At 42.8% G+C, this 20,646-nt stretch overlaps 1 protein-coding gene across 2 annotated transcripts in view; it reads left to right on the forward strand.

Annotated features, from left to right (window-relative positions):
* Positions 1-10,125, forward strand: part of PLEKHG7 (pleckstrin homology and RhoGEF domain containing G7) — an 82,481-nt gene extending 72,356 nt beyond the window's left edge. Inside the window, exons 13-18 of one of the 2 annotated variants that reach the window (XM_044277216.1) lie at positions 4,582-4,697; positions 6,610-6,703; positions 6,787-6,866; positions 7,062-7,215; positions 8,569-8,666; positions 9,839-10,125. In XM_044277216.1, coding sequence (XP_044133151.1) covers positions 4,582-4,697; positions 6,610-6,703; positions 6,787-6,866; positions 7,062-7,215; positions 8,569-8,666; positions 9,839-9,946 — 650 coding nt within the window. In that variant the 3' untranslated portion in view covers positions 9,947-10,125. The remainder of the gene's footprint in view (positions 1-4,581; positions 4,698-6,609; positions 6,704-6,786; positions 6,867-7,061; positions 7,216-8,568; positions 8,667-9,838) is intronic. The other variant, XM_044277217.1, reaches the window with a different exon arrangement.
* The last annotated feature ends 10,521 nt before the right edge of the window (positions 10,126-20,646 follow it).

Genomic DNA, 20,646 nt, shown 5'->3' on the forward strand with positions numbered 1-20,646 from the left:
ACCAGGACTTCTGGAATAATGTTCTTTGGACAGATGAGTCCAAAATTGAATTATTTGGACACAACAGCAGAGGACATGTTTGGCGTAAACCAAACACAGCATTCCAAGAAAAGAACCTCATACCAACTGTGAAGCATGGAGGTGGAAGTGTCATGGTTTGGGGCTGCTTTGCTGCAGCAGGACCTGGTCAGCTCACCATCATAGAATCCACGATGAATTCTACTGTGTATCAGAAGGTGCTTGAAGAACATGTGAGACCATCAGTTAGAAAATTAAAGCTGAAGCGGAACTGGACCATGCAACATGACAATGACCCAAAACATACTAGTAAATCAACCAAAGATTGGCTGAAAAAGAAGAAATGGAGAGTCCTGGAATGGCCAAGTCAAAGTCCAGATTTGAATCCCATTGAGATGCTGTGGGGTGACTTGAAAAGGGCTGTACGTGCAAGAAACCCCTCAAACATCTCACAGCTGAAAAAGTTCTGCATTGAGGAGTGGGGTAAAATTTCCTCAGACCGATGTCGAAGACTGGTAGATGGCTACAAGAACCGTCTCACTGCAGTTATTTCAGCCAAAGGAGGTAACACTCGCTATTAGGGGCAAGGGTGTCCTATCTTTTTCCTCAGTTAGAATAGGCATTTTTGTAGAATGACATTTACAGAAGATCTTGAAAAGACTTTTCTTCAGTTTTCTTTGTTTAGTCGGATTACTTTAATCTCTCTGTATTGTTGAAACGGAGATGAAATAACCTTTTATTAAAAATGTTACAAAAAACCACATGCTTTCAAAGGGTGTCCTAATTTTTTCACATGACTGTATCTATCTATCTATCTATCTATCTATCATCTATATATCTCATATCTATCTATCTATCTATCTATCTATCTATATATCTCATATCTATCTATCTATCTATCTATCTATATATCTCATATCTATCTATCTATCTATCTATCTATATATCTCATATCTATCTATCTATCTATCTATCTATCTATCTATCTATCTATCTATCTCATATCTATCTATCTATCTATCATCTATATATCTCCTATCTATCTATCTATCTATCTATCATCTATATATATCATATCTATATGTCTATCTATCTATCTTCTTTTTATGTACAATTTTTTTACCCGGTACTAGTGGATACAGCCACAGTGAAAACGGTCTTTTGGAGTCTCTGTCGTTAAATGCCATACAGCCACCGGCACTACTGTCTGTCAATCAGAGAAAGTTAACAACTGGAACAACTTTGTTTTTGTGGATTTCATGGAATTATAATAAGTATTATTGGTGGGGAACGCAATGTCCATATTAAGATTATTTTTATATTTTAACTATTCGGTTAACATTGAGTATTCCCCATCATTGCCTGCTCAGCAGCTGAATTGGCATGCAGTAATAATCGAAGAAGTATGGGCATTAACGATTATTACTACGATCATTTGTCTCTGTACAGCTTCACTGTTTGTGAGCAGCATATCCCTGTTTACAGAGCATGATATCGTGGTGATAGATGAAGATTTTTGGTTCCACATGAAAGATGCGATTGCCTGACAAACAAGCATTTGCTGGGTGATCAGTGCCACATTTACACAGGGTAAGGGTCCATTCACACGTCCGTAAGTGTTTTGCGGATCTGCGGATCCGCACAACACGGACACCGGCAATGTGCGTTCCGCATTTTGTGGACCGCACATCGCCGGCACTTAATAGAAAATGCCTAATCTTGTCCGCAATTGTTCTATTTTTTTCGGGAACGGAATTGCAGACCCAGAAGTGCGGATCCGCAATTCCGGATCCGTGCAACACATCATGCGGCCCCATAGAAATGAATGGGTCCGCAATTCCGTTCCGCAAAATGCGGAACAGAACTGCGAACGTGTGAATGGACCCTAATTATCGGGATTGTTTTCTCCAGATGATTGGCCAAAATTTAGCCTGCGTAAAATGTCCCTAAGATGTTTACTAAAACGTAGTAGAAAATAATCACTGAAAATGGTTAATAATCTCTAAATGAGATTATTTTTTTTCCTTTTATACATTATCCATACCTTTTCAAAAACGCACTGCAAACCAATTCAGGTCTGCAATGTCCCAGGGGCAAACTGTCAAGCAATGTTATCTGTTGATCTGTCAATGACAGACGTGTCCTCACAGATTGCGCGTGCGCTAAGCTGTCATGTTATTTTTGGATTAATGATGGATAATGCACTAATAACAGTGATACTGAACAGCACTGAACGTATCTCAGGATACAATGCAATCTTCAGCTTATGAGAAAGTAACATAGTGTGACTCATAGGAATCATCCTCCCTAGTTATAGGGTGAATTATTTCTCACAAAACACATAAAGCATTAATTCCATATTAAACAATAGTAAAGGGGCATATGATGGAAACACTCTACTAACAAGGGCAATCCATAGTTTTAAAATAATTAGGGTGTAAAAGCTAGAATAAAAGGTTGAGTGGCACTGTATAACCCTGTTGCCCAATGCCCAACCCTTGTGATGGGCAAGTCGCATACTGTATATACAATTGTCATGACATATGCAGTTCATAGATTACATTTGTTTGACTAGTTACTTATAGTACTCAACAACATTTTTGGGCAGAGGTAGAAAAAATGTGGCAAAGTCAGAAAGCTTTCAATTAATGAAATGCAAAGTGAAAGACCCAAAGAGAAATCTATGTCAAATCAATATTTAGTGCGACCATCCTTTGTCTTCAAACAGCATTAATTCTTCTAGGTACCCTTGTACAGAGGAACTCAGCAGGGAGGTTATTACAAACATCTTAGAGAACTCACCACAGGTCTTCTGTGGATGTAGGCTTGCTCAAATCCTTCTGTTTCTTCATATAATCCAAAACAGACTGGGTGATGTTGAGATTAGGGCTCTGTAGAGGCTATATCATCACTTCCAGGACTCCTTGTTCTTCTTTACACTGAAGATGGTTCTGACATTGACCGTATGTTTGGGGTCTTTGTCCTGCTGCAGAATAAATTTGAAGCCAATCAGACGCTTTCCAGATGCTAATGCACGATGGATAAGTATCTGCCCGTATTTATCAGCATTGAGGAGACCATTAATCCTGACCAAATCCCCAAATCCATTTGATGAAATGGAGCCCTAAACTTGAAGGGATCCTCCACCATGCTTCACTGTTGCCTGCAGACACTCAATATTGTACTGTTCTCCAACAAATAAACTGTCTTAGTTGAATCGCTTGCCATTGTTTCCATATCGAAGGTATGGCTTTATGGCCACAAGTCTTCCTCTTCTGGCAAGACTTCAGTAGATGGGTATACCTGGATCCCAATGGTTTCTACCAGCTTTGAACTCATGGCACTGCTGGACATTTGCCGATTTCAAAGGAAAGTAAGCGTCATAGTCTTTCATCTGCTTCACTAAGTTTCCTTGCATCTATGATGCACAACACTGCAAATTTCTTTGTGTGTCTTCAATAAAGCTTGGTGGGCAATTACTTATCCACCATGCAGCACAGGCGGATTGGCAATAGACCTTACAGGGAAATTTACTGGTGGGCCGATTCCCAGGGGGGCCGCCCAAGCCCTCCTCTCTGTCATTGGCTAGGTACATAATGACCTCTCTGGGATAATTAAAACTGTGAGCATCAGGTACTCAGGTGTATGGCCAGCTATCACATATGCCCTCCTGAATTCAACTGCTGTGGCCCCCATCTCATCTCCTAAGCCTGCACCATGTTCTAATCAGAGACAACTGGAGGAGGACAGAAAATGACAAAATCTATTGATGGCCACCCCAAAGGGACAGCTTATGAGGGAATATATTGTGCTACACTGTGGTGTACGGTTCTGATGGGACAGTATTTAGCGTTATGCTATTGCTGGCCCCTTTTACTTCTGTTGCCCAGATTTCTGTTAATTTGGACCCACCTATAAGATGGGGCCACTTTTAGTATTTTTTTCCAGGGCCACTTTAAGTTCCCAGTCCGCCCCTGATGCAGCACCATCAGGGAAGCGTCTGATTTGCCCTACAGAAAATGTATTCTACAGTAGGATAATGACCCCAAACATGCAGGCAATATCATTAAGAACTATAATCAGTGTAAAGAAGAACAAAGAGTCTTGGAAATGATGGTATCTCCCCCAGAGCCCCAATCTCAACATCATTGAGTATGTCTGGGATGGATTAGAAGAGACAGAAGGAGGATTTGAGCAAGCCTACATCCACAAAAGATCAGTGGTTAGTTCTCCATGATGTTTGGAACAACCTTTCTGCAGAGTTCCTTCAAAAACTGTGTACAAGTGTACCTAGAAGAATTGATGATGTTTTAAAGGTAAAGGGTGGTCATACTAAATACTGATTTGAATTACGGTAGATTTTTCTTTTGGTCAATAATTTAGCAATGTGTTAATTTATAGATATAAACTATTAACATTTCTATTTTTAAAGCATTCTTACTTTGCTGAATTTTTCCACATCTGCCTGAAACTTTTGCACAGTACTTTATATGATTTATATGGTCTTGGTATTCTGTCCCATTGCATAATGATGGTAACTGGAGGTTTCTGTAATCTTTCTAGGAGATCTTGAAGGGAGAGTGAAATGGCTGGATAAGTCACAGAAATTCAAACAACTTCAGGATGTAATTGGATGGCCATGTCTATGGGAGAGAGACAAACGATTCTTCATCCCAGAGGTATTTGAATGTTTTAAAGAACTTGTTTAAAAAATAATAATTGCCTATTAGGGAATTCTGAGTTAATATAGGTTGGGGGGGGGGGGTCTATTAGAGTGCCTACAAAAGGACTGCCCTTCCCTCTAGAGCAGGGGTGCACAACCTGCGGCCCGGGGGCCACATGCGGCCCTCGATACCATTCTGTGCGGCCCCCAACCATCTGGTAACAGACATGTATGCCTATGTCTTGTGGCTGCTCACATGTATTTTTCATGTATTCCTCCCATTAGAGGGGAGTCCTGGAAGTGTAACTAGACATTAATGGTATATAATGTGTGTTCAATATGCCATAAGTATTTTAGTTGTTAATACACCTTTAAATTTTAATTTCGGCCCTCGTCATTGGTTTAGTCTGGCAATGTGGCCCCCAACCGGGAAACGTTCTGCACCCCTGCTCTAGAGGATCCACCACATCTATGCACTATACGGACAGCTCATTCATTTCTTGGAAACTGTGCAATGTGTCATTTCACCAGTTGTTTTTCTTGAGAACACTCTCCGCTTATCGTCAGAGGATTCTGTGTTTTCGGGAGTGCCCGAAGTAGTTAACCTTTGTGACCGTGTATCATTGTGACTAATCAGTAATAGCTGAAAGCTCGGTCTTAAAGAAGACCTGTCATCTCTCCTGACATGTCCGTTTTAGTACCTACTTGCATCTGCCATAAAATAACAATTCTGGTTCATCTCGCTTCTGAGTGGGTGGACTGTTCCGGGTGTGATGTCAGAGATGTTCTGTGTGCTCTGAGCCAATCAGACATCTCCCCTGTGCTGCTCCCACTCCCCTCATACAGAGAATCTTCCCATCCATGTCTTCTATTTACCGCAATGGGTGGGCTACTCCTGGGGTGTTGTTAGAGCTATGCTGTGTGCCTTAGCCAGATGTCCTCCCTCTGCTTCTCACCTTCCCCTCTCAAACCCACTGAGGGAGAGAAACTGTCTTTTAGTTATTCTATTTCCATAAACCCATAATTAGGGAAATTTCAGCAAAATGAGGAAGATGCTAGTTTCACTTTGTATTACTATAGCACATAGCCAAATGTATTTATTGCTGTAATGCCAAAAAGAGTACCTATCACCTCTCCTGACATGTCTGTTTTAGTAACTACTCATATTGCTCATGTAATGACAATTCTGGAGCATCTATTCTTATAACTCTAAGATGTGCCATTCCTTTATTATTCCTTCTAGAAGTGTGATTAAATTACTAGCAATTTGCGGTGAAGTCAGGGGCGTAGTTAAAGGGGCTGCAGAGTTAGCAGTTTCTACTGGGCCCAGGAGCCTGAGGGGGCCCCAAAGACACAGTATTATAGAAAGTGCATGCTGGTGAAGTTCCACCTTTGGCTGGAGGGAAGGGGTTAGGTCAAGAATTTGACATGGGGTGGGGGTGCCGTTTCAATTTTTGCTTCAGGCAGCAGGAAGGTAATGTGCTTCCCTGTCCCTGGCCACAAAGCACTGAGGGAAGGGGGGCCCAAGCTGAACTCTTGCATCAGGGCCCATGAGCCTTTAGCTACGCCCCTGAGTGAAGGTCCAGATGGATGTTACCAGTTGGGGTGTGTCCCTGCACAGTCTAAAACTGAAAGGCACTGATTGGATATTATCAGATTGTGCAGGGACACACCCCTTTTCCCCCAACTGGTAATACCCATCTGGACCTTCATTGCGAAGCTAGTAATTCAATCATAACTTCTAGCAAGAATAATAAAGGAACGGCACATCATTGAGCCATAATACTAGATGCTCCAGAATTATCATTACATGTGGAATGGGAGGAGAGGCATACTACATATCTTGTATTGCTACAGCTGATGTACATATCTTCCTTACCCACACTGTACCATCATTCTGGGTATTTATTTTTATTTTTGTTACTCAGGGCTTGAAGCACTATTTTAAAGACACCAATGTCGAGACCATACTTTCTTCTCCCAATAGACACCTCCTCTATGAGGGGAGACTTACCATGACAGGTCAGTATTTTATTGTACTCATAATGAGAGGCTGCTACCTATAATCTTTTACCTTAGCATTTATACTCCTGTCTTCTTTCCAGAGAGCACACGTCTACTCGATGTATACCTGCTGCTTTTTGATGACTTTCTGCTAATTACAAAGATTAAAAGAAACAAACGGGTAACTAAGAGTAGCCACTGCAGTAATCACCTGTCATAGAAGCTTGTACCTAATGTCACCCATCCGCTTCATGACCAGCACACATTTGTCTTTTCCCAGCGTCTATGCTTCATCAGTATTACACAGAACGTTCTTCCACTGTGCCTCCGTTGGAACCATTTCCATTAGTATTCAGTCTAAATGTTTCTTTTACAGAAGTCTTCGAATCTAGAAGCCAGTACAACATATCCGTCTTTACACCCAGAGCTGCAGACCATCGTGAAAGAGGGAGGTTATTGTAAGGTTGTGGACCAGCCAATTCCACTTGACAGATTGACCGTTAAAAGCATTGACCTCTTCCATGTCACAGGTAAATGAGTACGGTAGGTCACCAAGCAAATGGCTGAGACGTTTAATTTATCAGCCAATTGAGGGTAAATATTGGTAAAGCTGACTGCACATAATGAACTGCATTATTACCAATACCTGAAGTGCTGTCTCGGTAATAAGGAATTATTTTTTAATTTTTTTTTTGTAAAAGGGGAAAGCAGGTGGCAGGAAATCTAATTTCTGCTTGTTGTTTTATATATATGGAAGGGATATTATAATGTACATATTCATTCCCATAACACAGCCACTGTAAATGGCACCAGAAAAGCACCCACAGACTGACTCCCATATTACCAGAGGAGATCCTGATATAAAGGCAGTGATTTGGAAATTCGATGTACATTAGGGAAACTGTTGATCGTATAGTCCCTTTATGGGAAGGGTTTTTTTTTCTTTTGTTTCTGTTAGTTCATTATTGTTGAGCAGGAAAAGAGAAGTGGGTCAGTAAATGGACAGAACATTACACAAGACTCAGATCATTTATGACCATGGCCTAGTTACAGATCTAAGTACCTTAGTGAATACCCATATGAGCTCATGTTATATCTCTGGGTACCTATGTTTTAGTGTCTTTTTAAATCTCATGCATTCCATAAGGAGAAAAAAAAGATGTGATTGCATCAAGGGGATAGTATGGTGCCTCATGGAGGAACCTCATGGTGACAGATGGATTGTCTAGGTAATGTGGACCCAGGGGGGATGTATCATTGTAGGTGGGTTTGAGGCTATTTTACTGGAGTTGCTTTGTGCACCTGCTTCGAATTTAGGAAGATGGCGCTTGGTTTTGCCACTGTCAGTGAAAGTACGCCAAGGGGTTGTTTGAAGGTGCCACTTTTTAAAAAGTTGCACATCCTAAATAAGACATAAAAGTCTTTTCTAATAGTCACCAACTTTTCACTCCACTTTTGAAAGTGGCAAAACTCACCAAAGTTTGCAAAATGTCACCAAAAAAAGCACAAATGCTTGTGCGACATCTTTACCTCACAAAACTTTTATTTGACAAATGTGCCCGGGTATGCCATTATAGAGCTTTAATGTACAAGGCACCAGAGCCGGTGCTACCATAAGGCAGACCAAGCGGCCGCCTTAGGGCGCACCCTGGGGGAGGGCGGAAAAATGTGACATGGAGGGGGAGAAATGTGACATGGAGGGGGAGAAATGTGACATGGGGGCGCCAAAATGTAGCTTCGCTTGTGTTGGCAAAAATCCTTGCACCGGCCCTGCAAGGCACTGTTGTATGCATGATCTTTTATTTTCTACAGTACAAACCTAGCATTTTAAAACTGAAGTACAAACCATTACTGAGTCCCTTCTCGTATGTCTCCCTGAGCAGTGTATGGAATGAAGCATGCATTTCTGATCCAGCATGAGAATCGCTATCAGCAGTGTATTGCTGCCTTCATTTTCCAAGCAAATACTGAATCAGCTAAGGTGGGTTTTATTTTATGTGGAATAAAAGGATATATTGTTATTTTTTATCTTTAGATTATATCAGGCATCAGAAACCTCTGGCACTCCAAGCTGCTGTGAAACTACAACTCCCAGCATGCACACTTACTCGGCTGTTCTTGTAACTTCCATAGAAGTGAAAGGAGGATTCTGGGAGTTGTAGTTTCAGAACAGCTGAAAGGCCAGAGGTTGCTGATCCCTTATGCCATAAAAGAACTGAAAAGTAATTGCTACCGTTCTTGTTTTTCTTGTAAAGCCAAGATGACATAAAAGGGGGGGGGGGGGGGAATCAGCTTTTTTTAACCTAGAAACATTACTATACTTGCCCATGGCTGTATCTGTCTGCTCTGCAGCATCTACTTAGAGGGGTTGTCCACTTTTTTCTATTGATGACCTACCCTCAGGATGTGTCAAGAATATCAGATCGGCGGGGGTCTGACATCTGGCACCCTTGCCAGTCAGCTGTTTGAAAAAAAGGCAATGTTCACACGAGAGCTGCCATCTCTTCTCTGTTTACCAGCTCGCCATCGCAACTGGGCAGAGGATTATCATAGGGCGGGTACAGGGAAAGAACTATCCCGAATACCCAGATCCATATGCCCTGGGCAGAGGTGTTTTACCCTCTACCCAACCACAAGCCTAAAAAGTCAATAACGCCACAGGAAGTTGTTACGTATCTATTTAAATTAATAGTTTTTTGCACCAATTCACGGTGATAGCTGGACAACACCTTGTCCTATTATTTGTTTTGGGCATCCAGTTATCAATGGGTGTTTATACTTATGCTTTTTTTAATTAAATCAATAAAAGCGAATTTTAAAAGGGTCCACTTTAGGATAAGTGTTACCAGTATTCCTCAGTTTTTCTTCACACATGTGGAAAACGCACCAAAACCAATTTCATCCACACGGAAAAAAATGGACACATGCTAAGGCAAACGCAGACAAATCTGATTGAACTTGCGTGCAAAATCATCAGTTTTTTCCTGAACAGATCCTGACACAATCTGTATCGCTCGTGTGAAAGAGGCCTAAGATGTTTTTTGGTATAAAACTTACAATACATAAAACTGGGGATATACAGTATTGGCACATAGAATATGGTACACTAGAACGATAAAAAAAAATGATTTCTAATTCTTTTATATTTCACAGAAAATGTGGATCTCACAAATTGAAACTGCCATTTCTTGCTACAGTGAAGCCTATGAATCAAACAGAACATCATTATTTGGCCATCCTGTGGAGTCTGCTGAAATCTAGCTGTGTTCTCTGCAGGACATCTGAATTTCATTGACATGTTTGGTTTACAGTTTATTAATGCTCTTTGTCTCTATAGAATTTGTAACATATTGCAAATATTATTTAATAACACTTGCACTGTTTTTATCACTGAACTTTTTGATATTGTACATACTTGTAGTGATAATTTTTTTCCAAGCTTCCAGTGTTGTTTTTGTAAGGTAAAAGTAGATTTTTCCATCGGCAATTAAACTAATAAATTAACAGTCTGGATCATTTTTTGATACCACAACATTATGAATGTCAGATTGAATCAGGACTGGTACTTCAGGCCACCAGCAGACAGGTGACTGGGTCTGTCGTATGAAAATGTCCTACATATGACCATTCACATCAAAAGTTGACCATACAATACATGGACAGTTGTGTTGGGCCAGCATGCTCGTCAGAACACCATTTTGACTGATGCTCGAGTCTCCTCCCCGCACGGTTGTTGCCTGCTGCACAGCCAATTAACGTGCGGGGACATACTGGCACTCACTGTATTGCCGTAGCCATGTTGGTTACTGGCATTACAGTGATTGGCTGGCTGGAATACGTCATCGGGTGCTATATAACACCCGATAACATGTGGTTCCGCTCAGTCTTAGGCCGAATACACACGGCCGAGACCACGGACCGCTCTCGGCTGCGGAACACGGCAGTGTGCATTCGGTCTAAGTCAGGGAGAGCTGCAGCAGAATGGACAGATAGTGTAGGGACAGGAATTGGTTTATTTTTTTTAGGCAGTGTTTATTGTTGAAAGGTGTTAGAGACTCAAAAGTCCTTTTAAGGACTATTGTTTTATCTGGCTGCAATATATATTGTTAGCGCAACCTGCGCTAAATAGCGTGCAAGTGTTTCGCCGCTGCTGACAGTTACACAACCTCTGCTACATCTGATGTGTTACATTTGCGCATCCTAAATATCAGCGACATTCAGTGTAATTTTTATCGCCGCTGGTGACAACATTACCTGTGCTACATCTCCTGTATAACGTTTAAGCATCCTAAATATCAATGACATCCAGTTAAATTTTTTCGCCGCTGGTGACAGCGACATTTCCTGCGCTACATCTCCTGTATAACATTTGAGCATCCTAAATATCTGTGACGTTAAGTTTAATTTATTTGCCGCTGGTGACAGGGACATTACCTGCGCTATATCTCCTGTATAACATTTGAGCATCCTAAATATCTGTGACGTTCAGTTTAATTTATTTGCGCATACACTTACAAAACCTGAGGTTCATGATGAGGATGAGACACAGTTGTCAATAAATGAGGTTCCTATTAGGTCAACAAGTCAGGAGTATGACCAGAGTGAGGAAGTAGAAGAGGATATGGTGAGCAATGAAATCACTGACCCAACCTGGGAAGGTGGCAAGCCAAGCGAGGACAGCAGTACAGAGGGTGAGGGATCCGCAGCACTGCACCAGGCTGGAGGAGGCAGTGGGGTGGCAAAAGGGAGAAGGCGGGCCACACTAAACAGGCTCGCAACTGTTCCCCGGAGCACCCCCTTGCGGCAATCTCCCTTGCCAAGGGGTAGGTGTTCCGCAGTCTGGCGCTTTTTTAAGGAAAGCGTGGACGATAAAAGAATTGTCATTTGCAACCTGTGCTGTACCAAAATGAGCAGGGGCGTGAACACTAGCAACTTCACCACCACCTGCATGATCCGCCACATGGCATCAAAGCACCCTAATAGATGGGCCGAACCCCTGGGTCCACAATCAGTGTCTGCGGGTCACACCACTGCCTCCTCGTCCCGTGTTAAGTGCTGGCCAATCCCCTGTCCAAGACGCAGGCCTGGATGCCTCCCGACCTGCACCTGGACCTTCGCAAGCACCATCATCTAGCACATCCACTTCTGTGTCCCAGTGCAGCGTACAGATGTCCATACCCCAGTCCTTTGAATGAAAGCGCAAATACCCAGCCACCCACCCACAGGCTATAGCACCAAATGCGCACCTTCCCAAATTGCTGGCCCTGGAAATGTTGGCATTTAGGCTTGTGGACACTGAGGCCTTCCGCATCCTGATGGCGGTGGCCATCTCTCATTACTCAGTCCCCAGCCGCCACTATTTTTCCCGGTGTTCCGTCCCCGCCTTACACCTGCATGTGTCCCGTAACATCACCCCTGTCCTGACCAAGACAGTTATTGGGAAGGTCCACTTAACGACTGACATATGGACAAGTGCTTTTGGCCAGGGATGCTACATTTCCCTGACAGCACATTGATTGAATGTTGTGGAGGCCGGGAGCGACTCATACCCTGGGATGGCACAGGTGCTACCAACGCCAAGGATTGCGGGCCCTACTTCCATCAGGATTTCCGCCACCACCTATATTAGTGGCTGCAACCTCCCCTTCTCTTCCTCTACTTCCACCTCTGAATTCTCATCTTGCAGCACCAGTCAGTAGCTGGAAGCAGTGTAGCACTGCAGTGGGGAAGCAGCAACAGGCCGTGCTGAAACTAATTTGCTTAGGTGACAAACCACTGTAGAGCTGTGGCAGGGTATAAGGGACCAGACTGAGCTGTGGCTCTCGCCACTCAACCTGCAACCAGGCATGGTTGTGTCTGATAATGGCCATAACTTGGTGGCGGCTTTGGAGCTTGGCAAGTTCATACACATACCATGCCTAGCCCACGTGTTCAACTTAGTGGTTCAGCGGTTTCTCAAAACCTGCCCTAATTTGCCTGAGCTACTGGTGAAGGTGCGCCGCGTGTGTGCCCATTTTCGAAAGTCATCTACAGCTGCCGCCGTTCAGGCAACACTGCAGCAGCGCTTGCAATTGCCAGCTCACCAACGGTTGTGCGAAGTGAGCACACGCTGGAACTCCACGGTCAGATCAGCAGCAGGCCCTCGTCCCTAATGTTTTAGATCATGGATGTCAAACTCATGGCCCTCCAGATTTTGCAAAACTACAACTCCCATCATTCCCTGATAGCTGTAGTATGCCCAGGCATGATGGGAGTTGTAGTTTTGCAACAGCTGGAGGGCCACGAGTTTGACATCCCTGTTTTAGATGGTCAGATCAACAGCAGGCACTCGCCCCTAATGTTTTAGAGGGTCACCAGCAGGCCCTCGCCCCCTAATGTTTTAGATGGTCAGATTATCAGCAGGCCCTCACCCTTAATGTTTTAGAGGGTCAGCTCTGCAGCAGACCCTCATCCCTATTGTTTTAGAGGGTCACCAGCAGGCCCTCGCCCATAATTCTTTAGATGGTCAGATCAGCAGCAGGCCCTCACCCCTAATGTTTTAGAGGGTAACCAGAAGGTCCTTGCTCCTAATGTTTTAGAGGGTCACCAGCATGCCATCAATCATAATTTTTCAAGGGTGTGTATGATGCCCTCCTTTATGTGTAATAAAGGGTGTATTGGAGTGCCAGTTCCTTGTAATTTTTGGCAGCCTTTTCACTTAGTGCATAGGCTTTATGAGTGTAGGAGTCCCACTACCTGAACAATTGTACCACAATGTGAATGAGGCCCTCCTTTATGTGATATACAGGTTGTATCGGAGTGCCTTTTCCTTTTAATTTTTGGCTGCACTTGCACTTTATATACAAGTAAATATACAAGAAAAATGTTTCCTAACTATTTTTCCTCTAAAATAGATTTTATCTTTGGTTTTGTGCTGTTGTGGAAAAATGATTGTTCGCCGTATGGTCACCATCTATCCTATGGAGTTGCGCAGTCTTCGCATTCGCGTTCGCATCTGCGCAGAGACTTTCGCACGATGTTCCGGTCGTCCCGACCTGTAGCCGATTTGTGCCCGGCCTGGTATTACTGCAGGATACCAGTGTCATGGCGCCGGCTGAGGAGGGAGGGATGGGGACCGTCGAGGGGGGGGGGTTTCTTCATCCACGAGGATAAGAACGGCAACGGAAAGGGCGCGAATGTGTGTGTGAACGCGCGAACATAAGTTCGCGCGATCATTCACATCTTCGCCAGCCAATCACTTCATACCATAACCTGCCTCCTCATTGGTCATGATTGTAAGACCGCCTTCCAGCCAATCACTTCATACAATAACCTGTCTCCTCATTGGTCATGATTGTAAGACAGCCTCCCATCTTCTGGTATAAATAAACCACGCCTAGCTGCTGGGAGGGAGGCACATTATTGGAACCTACTTGAGAACGTCTCTGTGATGTTATTTTGGAGGAATTGCGCACACATCGACGCACACTACACCAGGGATTTCACGATTGTACTTCTGGCGGTCGTTTTCGGTTGTGAGAACGAGACAAAGGAGCAAACGGCGACATCAGTGCGTATTATTGTCAATCTGTAAAAGTGGCGTACTTCTCGGACAATATCGCTCCCAGCAATGACCTGTGAGTCCAAGCTGCATGCAGACATCCTCCCCATGCTGTTCCCGAACCATTTCAGTGGTGTTTCCATCAATTTCTGACCTTTTACTGTGAACCAGACACCCACCCCTCTTCAGAGCAGGGGGAGTCTGGTTTAATGCTCGGGTTCTCCCATTGACTTCCATGGTGCATCCCATAGTGTTCTACTCGAGCACCCGAGCACTTTGGTGCTCGATCAACACTAATGGACAGCTCAAATCTGTCAGAGTTAGACTGGCTCATCAAACATGATACCACCCGCTATGATGTTAATGTCCCAGTCACCCGCTGCAGATTTTGTTGTGGAATTTTCCGAGGCTGAAATGTAAATTTTATTTCATTCCCTCTCAGTTGGAACCACAGATTTTGAATTCTTTCATTATGTCATGTGGTCACCAATCTGACCAGCAATTCAGAGCTAGATCTGTGTGATTACATCATCATCTATGAAATCCCTCCTAGCTACTCTCAGACACACCTTCTCCCCACCAAGCTCTGCCCACCTTGTTTCTCTATGGAAGTGAAAATATGGTTTCTGCCCTATCTAAAGGACCAAGGGGAACATTTATCAAGTCTTGCTTCCCCCTGTGATGCCAAAGGACGTGCTAAACTTATGTTGAGGCGCATACCTCTCGTCTTTCCGCTAGCCATACGAGGATGACTGCTGTAGAATTTCTCCATTATTCAAGCCAGGAAACTAGTGTGTATAAAAGATAACGGACCTGCAGCAAAGGTCACACAAATAGAATAGTAAATGTCCCCCTGGAGTGGAGTTATATAAGTACGCATTCCTACAATCATTAGCTGCAGTTATAAAACTCCCCAGATGAACACAGACAGTACTCTCTGCTCTGCACTGATATGGGGCAATCACCCTGAAACAGCTGTCTGCAGGTGAGATGCTGGCTTAATTATTATCCAAGTCATGCCTAAAAACCTCTTAAAGGGTCGAACATTGACTTATAGGAAAGCTAACTTACTGGTAGCATGAAAGCCTGAGCTTGTTAAGAGCTCATTTGAATACCCTATTTCCAGAATTTCACAGGAGTGTTACCCAGCCTATAAGACTTCTCATTCTATTTAAGGTGCTCTTCATAAGGAGCTATTGTATTCCCCAAATCCTGATCTAATCCTCTCATCCAGTTAAGCCAATACTCTCTGAAATAGCTGTCTGCAGATGAGGTGCTGGCTTCCTTATTATCCAAGTCATGCCTTTAAGGCCTTTTAAAAGGTTGAACATTGACTTAAAGGATAGCTGCCTTACATCTGGTAGCATTAGAGACAGTTTGTTGAGAGCTTATTTGAATAACCTTTTCCCAGAATTCCAGAGGAGCGTTGCCTGACCTATAAGACCAACACTATTTAAGGTGCTCTTTATAAGTAGATACTGTATTTCTCAAATCCAGACACACTGCTTATCTAGATCTGTGAGTGATGTGTGCAGAAACTTCAGTGTATCCTACGAAATGCAGCTCCACACAGGAAGGTCTTTTAAATGTTGTTTCACGTTACTACCTTAAAAAACTGCAGAACCAGTTGTCCACTGTGTAAATATCTAGAAAACTGTATGTGACGTGGTTTTGTTTCTGATTCTTGGAGAGTTTTTACCCCCCTAAATGTATATAATTTGCAACAGATAGGGAATGTTGTGGAACTGGAAACAGAATAATCAACTACATTTATTGTACATTTAATAGGGCAGAAAACCCAATAATGAACAGAGGAAACCACAACTTGTTAGAAAGATCTATTTTATTTACCATTTGCTTTACAGATTAGAAAACAAGTAATGGTTCAACAAGCATCCTTCCATTCAGCTGAAGTCTGGGATCCGCAATATGTCTAGTCACAGATACACTGGAATAACAGCGCTCACAACGTAAGGCACCACTACATGATCACAAGTTGTAAACACAACATTAAAAGAAGGGTTTGGAAAGAAAACATGTCAAATACTCATGCAAAAACTGTATACACTTCATATGATCCAGTTACGTGTAGTGTAATGTGCATCCACTGCGTTGCAAAGTCCAAAAGAAAAAATAGTCACAAAGTGCATAAGAACTTAAAGCAGCTTCTCACATTCACTGCAGAATGAGGAACCAATCGTTAATGCCAAATTACATATGCAGTTCCCCTTTACATCCAGCACAGTGCGACTCAGGGTACACTGCAGCCCCACAAAGCTTATGATCACAAGTGCAAATAAGACGTCTTGTCTGTTCATTAAACAGTGTACTCATCTGGAAATTGGTCATATATATGAACTGCTAATTCACTGGTGAAATATGACCTAAACCGTTGGTTTTCAGAGGTTCACCTAACTAAACGGGGTGGGCGTTACGTAAATCCAGCCTCATGAGACCTGTGCAATTTTGTTTGGTAGTATAAGCTTTTTTTCCCCCATAGCACATCTAAAAAATTATTATGTGGGGTCAAACTTGGCTTCATCTTCTACAGTGAAAACAGATGCCCCATTTGAATAATGACATACATAAATGGAGAATGGAGCTTTGTACAAAATGTGTTTATTACATGTGAACACATAGTGGCAAGTCACAGAATCAAACCATGGCTTTCAAGGAAACAAAGGTTACATTCTTACATAAGGATGACTGTATCTAAAGTCCATGCGTATTTTACACACACATGGAAAGTGTGTAAACCTAGAGTTATGTTACATACTTTTATTTAATCCTTTTGACCGTATAACTTACGGCTCTTTCACACTTGCGTTGTCCTGATCCGTCGTGTACTCCATTTGCCGGAAGTGCCCGCCGGATCCGTAACACCGCAAGTGAACTGAAAGCATTTGAAAACTGATCCGTCTTCAAAATGCGTTCAGTGTTACTATGGCAGCCTAGGTTGCCATAGTAGTAGTGGGGAGCAGTATACTTAACGTTCGTGAGTGGGGTGCCCTGACGTCACTCTGAAGCGCCCCGGGAGCCGCACGAACGGTAAGTATACTGCTCCCCACTACACTTTACCATGGCAAACAGGACTGGCAGCCATGGTAACCATTCAGAAAAAGCTAAACGTCGGATCCGGTAATGCGCCGAAATGACGTTTAGCTTAAGGCCGGATCCGGATCAATGCCTTTCAATGGGCATTAATTCCGTATCCAGCCTTGCGGCAAGTGTTCAGGATTTTTGGCCAGAGCAAAAAGTGCAGCATGCTGCGGTATTTTCTCCGGCCCAAAAAACGTTCCGGTCCGGAACTGAAGACATCCTGATGCATCCTGAACGGATTTCTCTCCATTCAGAATGCATTAGGATAAAACTGATCAGGATTCTTCCGGCATAGAGCCCGGACGACGGAACTCTATGCCGGAAAAGAACAACGCAAGCGTGAAAGAGCCCTTAGTTGTGTAGAGGTGATATTTGTATCTGGTACAATTTTTGCTTGCGTGCCTGCTTTATAGTTTTTTTTTTTTGTCCTTTAGTATTAGGACAATAATACAGCATTTGATCCCTTCAGGAGGAATCAGGGCAAGGAAGAATTTTCATTTTCCCCTCAACTGGATCCGAATGCAGTGATACTAGGGACCAAATAAAGGAACTCTCAAATGAATGTACTTCAACAAACTTTTCTTTCTTACTATGAATGTAACCATGACCTGATAAAACCAATTTCAGGCATGCACACAGAAGAGACACAATTACCATCAGCACATAGAGCAGGACACACAAGGTTGGCACTCCGAAAATAATACAGGAACGGCATGAAGTAAGCCGGTCCTCTTCAATGTTGATCAAGTGATGCACGGGATTGGAACTGCACTTGAGGTTGAAGGTCTACAAGCCAACATTTGAGGTAACTACATTATCTACAAATCCCTAATAGACTCAGAGATCTGGGCAGCTGTGTGGATATCAAATGGTCTGCATCTGAGGCCCCATAAACAAGCTCCTGGAGTACAATTCTGCTCTTAAGTCACATGTTAAAATATTTTTCAATAAAAAAAATAAATTCAGCTTCACAACATTGCATTTCTCTGCTCCAATGCATCTAACATAAAAGTCTCGTTCTGCAATTCTCTTGCCACCCGTTTCCCACTTCTTGCTCACCTACAAAACGCGTATTAGTAAATAGGAGACAAATGAGAAAGCAGATGACTGCGGCATCGGGATACTAAATGGTATGTAATCTGTTACCATGAAAACACATGGCACTGCATGGAGCTGGTGGAACAAAAAAAAACTCCTTTTTTTTTTAAAGTAATACGATTCAAAATTGCTTATTTACTTGGAATTATAAAAAAGGTGTGAAGGTAGACCTTCCCATCTATAAAATATTTTGTAACTTTGTATCTTAATATATATTGATTTTTAATTAAATACTATGCATACAAGCGTTTTTCACATGCCGGTACCACCCGCATTTAACACAGCACGCACCCCAACTGAAAACTGACCCATTAAAGTTAATGAACAGAGAAAATTCCGGAACCAGTGGATGAATTAAAAGTCTTTAATACTTTATCAGTTGCCTGTACACACATGGAAAACAGTCAGCTAAAATGGTAACAACTTTACTGGAGTGTTTTCCATGTGTGTACAGGCACCGATAAAATACTGGACAGTTTTGATTCATCCAATGGAGCCAGATTTTTCTCTGTTCTGTATTTCCTTGCTGGCACTGGCATTAAAAAAAGTAAGGTAACAGGGTGAGCTCACCACACGTCCATGTTTGTTGGCAGGTTATGCACATGGGTGTACTTTCTCATGCAAGATTGCGCTGCATGGAAAACAGGCAGCATGTTCTATATTTGTGTTTTTCTCCCAGGACCTGCCCATTCAAGCCAATGGGTCAGTGAAAAAAAACTCAAGAACCAAACTGATTCACAGAAGAAAGAGACACAAACTGAAGGAAAAAAACAACAGTCTACTCCAATTTAAAATAGTTTGTGTGCAGATACCCTATGGGTAACCATCAGAATTTTGTCATTGGTAATTTTCACCTGTTAAAAGCAGAATTATACTTCTGAAGCATTCCATAACCTGCCAAGGGAGCAGTCCTAAAACAGTCTGTAGCCTGTTGACCAGCAGTAAGATAACGGCAGGGAATGCGATTTTCACTGTGACGCCTCTGCCCTTGCTGCAGGGATGAGAGAGAATGAAATCCGTGTAGATCCTAATGGACATATATGCACATCATGCAAAGACCTGCAAATAACTGAATACACAATACTGAAAGAGGTAGTCAAAGAGGTTTTGCAGAATCTGAGGTCTTGTGAGTATGTGAGATGAACGCATCTAATAATTGTGTTGTACTGCCAAGCAGAAGTGTAGTAGAGGTAGAAGCAGCACAGCAGGTAAGCAGGCAGTATGCCGACGCCATTGCTGAATAAGCGCTTGTTCTGTTGGTTCCCTATTAATATTTACACTGTGAAGCCACAAGACATATTGCCCATGGGGTCACGATTACCTAGCACATATGGCACGTTCACAGAAAGGAAAGATTTTTTTTTTTTAGAAACACTTAACAAAATATTCTTTTTTTTGATGATAAAGACAGGAAAACATGAGCACCTGGAGTGAGCCCCGTGCAGGCACATAAAAGCCCTCAGCGCTGCTGTCGCTGGCGGGTTTGGCAATGATTTAAATACTGTTCAGCTTGCAGTATCAGGTGTCATTTTGAGGAACTGGTCTGATCCAAGCTGTGTCTGTAGCTACATCCAAACACCCCTTATCGCTTCCCTTATCTGTGCTCTTTGGACTGAAACATGGTCATTAATACAAGCATGTCAAAGAGCCATTTCATCTCTAGCAACTACTACAATGCATTTCCTCATTTCAGGCTTGAAAAGATGCAAATTAAATCTCCTCTAGAAGGAAGTAAACCATCTCTCAAGGGCCACCATGTAAGTCATTAAAGGAGTTCTCTCACTTCATCAAGTGGCATTTATCATGTAGAAAAAGTTAAAGGGGTTCTGCACTTTGTCTTAACTGATCTATCCCAGTGATGGCAAACCTATGGCACGGGTGCCAGAGGCAGCACTCAGAGCCCTCTCTGTGGGCACCCGCACCCTGTAAAAAAAGGTACATTAAATTGCCTTAGATGTTTTCTGCCATCATAAGCGCTGGGCGCACTATGAACAGCACAGGCAGCGCATTGAATGTAGGCAGGCTATTATAGCTACATGATAAAGTACATGGAAGATATACTACATTAGACTGTAGTATTCAGGTTACATTGCCGTGTTGCCACTTTACAATAAATAAGTGGGTTTTAGGTTGCAGTTTGGGCACTCAGTCTCTAAAAGGTTCGCCATCACTGATCTATCCTCTGGATAGATCATCAGCATCTGATTGGCGGTGGTCCGACACC

Source organism: Bufo gargarizans, chromosome 2 (assembly GCF_014858855.1).
Source record: "Bufo gargarizans isolate SCDJY-AF-19 chromosome 2, ASM1485885v1, whole genome shotgun sequence".
In the NCBI taxonomy this organism is placed as follows: Eukaryota; Metazoa; Chordata; class Amphibia; order Anura; family Bufonidae; genus Bufo; species Bufo gargarizans.